Raw genomic sequence first — 7,764 nt, 5'->3', positions numbered from 1 at the left:
CTTAATAAAATTTATATGAAATGTTTCTTATTACATATTTTTAATATCGATAATTTTATTTCTATAAAGTTGAACAAATTTTTTCGCTCTTCACTTTTTGTCGGGGGCCCGTTCGTTACTTCTTGCCGGGGCCCGCTCCTCCCTCTCGGCGGCCCTGGGTATACCTGTTGTTTTAACAATGTAAAAAAGTTTGTTTACGCAAAATATATTATTCAATAACAAAATAACTCTTTTAAAAATGTTGTACTTATTTATTTCACTATTGCAACAGAAATATACAAAAAACAAGAATAAACATTTAAAATTTTTAATTATTCAATAAGCAAGCAGCCTTTGTTTTTCGTGGCCAAGTTTCTCCAAATTTGGAGTACAAGCAAAGTTTATCATTGGTGGGGGACCACACATGAGGACTAAAGCATCATCAGAAGCGGGAAACAAGTGTTCTTTTAACATTTCTTCGTTGATGAAACCGGAACTATATTTCCAATCTAAAACAAAAAACGCGAATTAAGTTGGATACACATAGTTTTATTAAAAAGCCAAAATGACAACTAAATTTACATCAGCTAAAAGGATCAATTTTTCATCATCAAGGAAGTTCTTGACAGTTAAGTTACTAGATATAATAACATAATTACTAAACGTAGTTGACGCAGTGAGCTAGTCTGCACTTATGGTCACCAGCTGTCGCTATACAGGGTGTCTTAGACTAATTTAGCCATGCTATATCTCTTAAACGAAGAGATTTTCGAATGGGACAAAAAATGATCTATTCTACTTGTAATACACTTTAATATGGCGTAGAAAAAATCATCCCCCAAATATTCATCCCTTAGTTACAACCCCTAACTTTAACTTTTTTAATAGCACCCTGTATGTTTTTTATAGTTTTAGATGTGGTCTTCTATCGTCTATTCAACAAATTTATTAAAAATAAAATCGGTTTGTAAATAATCAAGAAATAAATTTATTTTTTGTTTTTGTTAATTAAGTGCCCCAGACTAATTTATCCAGGCTATATTTCTTAACAAAATAGTGATTTTTAAAGGGACAAAAACTGGTCTATTCCATTTGTAATACACTTTAATATGGCGAAGAAAAAATCATCCCCTAAATATTCATCCCTTAGTTACAATCCCTAACTTCAATTTTTTTAATAGCACCCTGTACATTTTTTTATAGTTTAGGTTGGGGTCTTCTATCGTCTATCTAACAGATCTTTTAGAAATAAAATCGGTAATCAAGAAAATATCAGTTTATTTTTTATTTTTGTCAATTATGTGCCCCAGACTAATTTTTCCAGGATATATCTCTTAAGGCCATGGGTACATTATTCGCAAATATTTTACGGCTATCCATACCTTTTCTCTCTTTACATGGCAAATTACGTGTAGTAAAATTCACACTGGTATGGATACGTAAATATTACTAGAATGTCATTCTACTCGACAATGTCATAACTAACTTAAAGAGATGGCTTTTGAATGTTCTTGGATAACTGTTATTTTTTGTATAATTACAAATTATTAATTCAGTTAATAAATTTGATAATTTTTTCACTATGTATTCAGTGATTGTAATAGTTTATATGTACCTACAACAAAAACTAATACACAATCTAGAAAAGAGGAAAAGTGTTAAAGTGATTTTTTAATAATATATTGTTACTATGAAACGCTTACAATTTTGAACATCTTTAGCAACAAAATACTTGGATTACAGAATATATTATCCTGATGTATTCTCTGCTTCTATCTTCCATAAATAATACACAATAAATAACGTTTTATAAAGTTCACGTCTTAAATCAATTAATTATTTATCAAATACACTATATCAATATTATTTAATGAACAACTCAAAATATTCCCGATTCATGAAAAGAAAATATTCCCGAAAAATCTAAACGCAGAATGAAAGACTAAATTATTACCGACGGCCGAAAGTCCCTTAGAATAAATAAAAAGTTTATTTTGAATGAGATACATATTTGAAATGAAAAATAACACTAAATTTTCTCTTAGTTTTTCACCCCTGTAACTTATTAAAATAAACATTATAGAAGTTCTCAGGGACTTTCGACCCTCGCTAATAACGCAATCTTTCATTCTGCGTTTAAATTTTTCAAAAATACTTATTAGTTTTCTCAGGATTCGAAAAAAAAAGAATCCCCATTTGAATAGCATTGCAGCTGAAAATACGTACCCATCCTCTTAAACGAATAGAGATTTTCGAATGAGGCAAACACTGTTTTAATTTTTTAATACACCTTAACATGGCGCAGAAAAAAATCATTCCCTAAATATTCATCCTTTAGTTACAACCCCCAACTTTAAACCTCGTACATTTTTTTATAGTTTTGGATGTGGTTTTCTCGATAATTATATCAAGAAATCGAAACATTCCAAGTGAAGAAACTTTTAAGAATTTGGAACGCTCACTTAGACAAGGACATTTTCACTAGTAATACCACTAGAGGTCAAATTATTTCCGGAAATTTTTTTGAGATCATGAATATTTTGAAAATTTCCCGAGTCGCAGACGAGGGAAATTTTCTAAAAATATTCATGATCAAAAAAAAATTCCGGATATTAATTTGACTTCGCGTGGTATTCGGTAAGAAAATTCCACACCAAATTTGCATTTGAAAATCCAAAGCTGCATGAACAGATTAATAGCGCGCCATAGCTTTGTCAGCAATTATTTAGGCTTTCAAATTCGTAATTTCTACTCATTGTAGTTGCATGGGAATACCATTTCAAGATAGAAAATAGTATATTCTTCAATTTTACATAAGTTTTGAGTAACTACAAGTGATAGAAAATGAATCAAAACTAAATTATGTAAACAAATAAAAACCAATCTGTCAAAAATGTTCCGTTATTGTAAACGTCAAAAAATTTCCACTATAATTCGCTGTTGGGTACCCCACGAGCAAAAAATTTCCGATAAAATACCTCCGTTGCCATGGTGATCTGTCAAAATAACGTATTTTGATTGGTTCAAAATTACAGGTGTGGCATTTTCCAAATAATAAACGAGGTACAATTGAACGCACAGTAAGATGTAACCAAAATCTTATTAATGTACTAGCATATGTTAATTTTAATCCCAAGGTGTCTGTTAGAACCCTCGCCAATGACAATGAATGTGGCATTTCAAGAAGTTCTGTGCATAGAATTTTCAAAGATTTTATGTACCATCCGTTTAAAGTGCACCTAGTTCAAGGATTACAGCCTGGTGATGACCAAATATGTCTTGATTTTATTGCAAAAATGATGTTAAAAATCAATGATGATCCACTTTTTTTATCAAAAATATTGTGGAGCGATGAGGCTAAATTTCACAATAATGGTGTTGTCAACCGTCACAATTCCAACTATTGGTCTCCCGTGAACCCACATTGGATGATGGAAACACGATTTCAGAATATTTGGGGTATAAATGTGTGGTGCGGTTTATTTAATGGCCGTGTTATAGGTCCTTACTTTTTTAACGGCACTCTCACAGGTGTACGATATTTAGACTTTTTAGAAAACATTCTTCCCGACTTCCTAGAAGATATTCCTCTTCATGAGCGTTAAGAAATGTGGTGGCAACAAGACGGAGCTCCTTCACATAATGCGAGAATCGTTAGCGACCACCTACAAAACCGTTTTGATAACCACTGGATAGCAAACAACTCTCCAGAAAGTATGTGGGCGGCACGTTCACCTGATTTGTCACCTCTTGACTCCTTCTGAGGAGCGATAAAGGATATTGTTTATCAATCAAAACCGCAAAATGTAGAGGAATTAAAAGAAAACATAAGACAAGAATGTCGCCAAATTACTCCCGAAATGATTCGATCCACATGTACCAGAAATCTTCTGGAACGATTCGAAATGTGTTTTGCAACAGGTGGGTTACAATTCGAACATTTAATGTAAATAATATTAGTTAGTTGGTGTTTTGTTTTATTTTTTTCATGTAATTTTTATTGCATTTATTTTTACTGTTCCTTTAAGTTTTATTGTTCCTAAGGTTGTATTTTATTTGTATCTACGAGTATTATGTTCAATTTGAAATTTATTTAAAGTTTGCAATAAATTTTTTTTGTTTAACTTTCATTCTTTTATTTTATAATATTGACGATTTATCTAATTTCAGTGACAATAAAGCATATTTCATTTCTATTTTATTTTTTAAGGCTATCTTGATTAATTTAACAAAAATAAAAAATAAACTGATATCTTCTTGATACCTTACAAACCCATTTTATTTTTAAACAATCTTTTTTTTTCTCTGATTCTGGCTTTGGTTTAGAACTAGAACCTTTAGCCACGTAATTGTATAACTTATCACTAAGTCAGGGGAGTAATGTGTAGTGTGTGTGTTGAGTAAGTGTCTTGTTACTTTGCAAAGTCGACGTCATTGTCTTTGCAAAGAGACACTAATTGTTTCCGAACGTCTGTGGTCCCTCCGGTGAGTACCGATCCCACAAGTACAGAAACTATTTTTCATTTATTAATTTATAATAAATGAAAAATTTCTGACCCTGGTAGGATTCGAACTCCCGACCTTTCGTTTCAAAGGTAGGCGCTCTTACCACTGCGCCACAGAGGGGGTTTTTTTTAAACAATCTGTTGAATAGGAATAGACGATAGAAGACCACATCCAAAACTATAAAAAAATGTACGGGGTGCTATTAAAAAAATTAAAGTCAAGGTTTGTAACTAAGGGATGAATATTTAGGGAATGATTTTTTCTGCGCCATATTAAGGTGTATTACAAATGGAATAGACCAGTTTTTGCCTCATTCGAAAATCTCTATTCGTTTAAGAGATATAGCCTAGAAAAATTAGTCTGTGAAACATAATTGACAAAAATAAAAAAGAAACTAATATTTTCTTGACTACTTACAAATCGATTTTATTTCTAAAAAATCTGTTGAATAGACGATAGAAGACCCCAACCAAAACTATAATAACAATTTAAGTTAGGGGTTCTAACTAAGGGATATTTAGGGGATGATTTTTACTTCGCCGTATTTTTTTTTTTTTTTTATTAACCCCACATTTATTACAATCTATCTATACAATCTAAACCTAAATGTTTAGGTAGATAACAGACAATAAGTAATAGGACTGACAATAATTATAGGAATGACATGTAGGGAGGCATCCAGTGATGCACCCCTTTTTTAAAACTTAGCCTACAACACTGACTATTTCTGACATAAACTTATACACATTAATTTAGTACCTATTGTTCACTTAACTCTAACGGAACTTTTCGTTTTAACCTACGAACAGTACACGGTTTATTCACTAAATTTTTTGCTAACACGTTTGGATGCACTTTAAGTTTTTCTGTATGTTTTTTCGTGCACTTTTTGATGTCATCTTTGACGTATGGTAGTCCGGCGTCCCGATGGATGGCTTCATTGGTTATGAACCATGGAACTCCTAGTATTGATCTCAATATTTTGGACTGAAATCTTTGTATAATTTCAATGTTGGAATGTGCGGCGGTTCCCCATAATTCTATCCCATAAGTCCACACTGGTTTTAGGATGGATTTGTAGATTAATATTTTATTTTCAGTTGATAGTTTTGATTTTTTGCCCAACAGCCAATATATGGTTCTTAACTTATGACCCAGTTGTTTTCGCTTAGTAAATATATGCTTCCTCCAGTTTAATCTTCTGTCCAAGTACATACCTAGATATTTGACTTCATCCCCTTGTGGGATTCCTTTGCCGTTTAAGTATACAGCCGGACATGTTTCCCTACGCGTGGTAAATGTTAGGTGTAGCGATTTGTTTTCATTAATTTTGACTCTCCATTTTGTCATCCATTGTTGAATTTTATTTAGATTATTTTGTAAGATTTCTGAGGCTATTTTGGGATTTTTGTTCGATGATAGTATTGCCGTATCATCCGCAAATGTGGCTGTAGTGATATGTGTATCTGTCGGTAAGTCAGCAGTGAATATAAGGTATAATATAGGTCCTAGTACACTTCCTTGGGGCACCCCAGCGAGAATTTGTTGTATGTTTGTGTATTCATTCTCATACTTTACCTGGAAGTTTCTGTTGGTGATATATGACTTTAAGAGTATATAGTAATTTGTAGGTAAATTCTGTTTTAGTTTACATAATAGGCCTTTATGCCAGACTTTATCAAATGCCTGACTTACGTCCAGAAATACCGCCGAGCAGTACCTATTATTTTCAAAGTCCTCGTTGATTCTCTCTACAATTCTATGTACCTGTTGTATTGTTGAATGTTGTTTTATAAACCCAAATTGGTGTGGTGGTATTAGTTTTTTGTTTTCTATTATAGGCATTAGCTTAGTAAGTGTCAGCTTTTCAAAAACTTTGGATACCACTGGAAGAAGACTAATAGGACGGTAGGACTGTACATTTTCTGGTTCTTTTCCTGGCTTTAGTATCATTGTTATTTGTGCTAGTTTCCACTGTGATGGGAAATGACCTAGTCTCATTATAGAGTTAAATAACTGTGTCAGAAATTGGAAGCCTTTCTCTGGGAGTTGCTGAAGAGTTTTTCCTGTAATCAGGTCGTATCCTGGAGCTTTTTTTGGATCGATGTTGTGTTGTATAATATTTTTTACCTCATTTTTTGTGAATCTTTTTTCAGGAAGTTCTAGTTGATAAGGTTTTGTGAGTATCGAAATAATTTCTTCTTCAGTTTGTAGTGAGTAATTTCCCTCATTTGGTGTAAAGACTTTTTTAAGGTGTGTCGCAAATGTTTCGGCCTTTTCTAGAGGACTTCTCGCCCATTGTCCTGTTTGTGTTCTTAGTGGTGGGACTGTATAGTTCTGCCTTCGTTGAGTCCTTGTGGCCTTCCATAACGAGTAGTCAGTAGCTTGAGTTGCATCTAGTTTTTGTAGGTATTCCTCAAAGCTTGCATTTTTTTCTGCTATTATCAATTTTTTTAGGTCTTTTTGTGCTTTATTGAGGTTTGTTTTACTTTGAGGTGATCTTGATAATTGCCATTGTTTTCTGAGTTTTCTTTTCTCAATTATTTTTTCATGTATTGTATTGGAACAGTGTTTGTTCATATGTCGATTTGTAGGTAATGGTGTTGAGTTCCATGCTGCTTCCTGTAAAACTGTGTTAAAATGTTCTACTGCTTGTTCGATTTGTTTATCGGTCTTTAGTGGGATGTCTAAATTGATTTGATTATTTACTTGATATCTAAAATAACTCCAATTTGTTTTGTTGTTGTGTAATATACAACTCCTTTCTATTTTTGTTATGTTTTTGCTTACAGTTATGATAACAGGTGAATGGTCAGAGGATAAATCGTAACAAGACTTTGGTTTAAAATATTTTTCATTTATTCCTCTCACTATAGCAAAATCGAGGAGATCTGGAATTTTCGCAGGGTCTGTAGGCCAGTATGTTGGCCCCCTTGTGGTTACTATGTTCAGATTATCTATTAGTATTTCTTTTTGTAGTTCACGGCCTTTGGTATTAATAAGTCTAGATCCCCACATTAGATGTTTTGAATTGTAGTCTCCGCCACAAATAAACCTAGGTCCAAGTGTATCAAAAAAGGTTTTAAATTCTGGTTGTTTAATTGAATGTTTTGGTGGACAATATATAGCTGAAAAAGTTATAGGTCCTGTCCAGTCTTCTACAACTACATTTGTGGCCTGAATATGTGCTTTTTGATAGAGAGTTGTCTGGTAATGTTTGATGTTGTTTCTTATAATGATTGCTGTCCCACCATGTGCAGTTCCATCTGGATGTGTTGT

At 32.7% G+C, this 7,764-nt stretch overlaps 1 protein-coding gene across 4 annotated transcripts in view; it reads right to left on the bottom strand.

Moving 5' to 3' along the window:
• Positions 1–230: 230 nt before the first annotated feature.
• The window catches only part of LOC126880164 (NADH-cytochrome b5 reductase 3), a 106,539-nt gene continuing 99,005 nt past the window's right edge, over positions 231–7,764 (bottom strand). For all 4 annotated transcript variants that reach the window (XM_050643919.1, XM_050643918.1, XM_050643917.1 and 1 more), the window contains one exon: positions 231–488. In XM_050643919.1, coding sequence (XP_050499876.1) covers positions 316–488 — 173 coding nt within the window. In that variant the 3' untranslated portion in view covers positions 231–315. The remainder of the gene's footprint in view (positions 489–7,764) is intronic.

Source organism: Diabrotica virgifera, chromosome 2 (genome assembly GCF_917563875.1).
Source record: "Diabrotica virgifera virgifera chromosome 2, PGI_DIABVI_V3a".
NCBI lineage: Eukaryota > Metazoa > Arthropoda > Insecta > Coleoptera > Chrysomelidae > Diabrotica > Diabrotica virgifera.
Note: the sequence above shows the minus strand (reverse complement) of the source record. Positions and strands in the feature narration are given on the sequence as shown.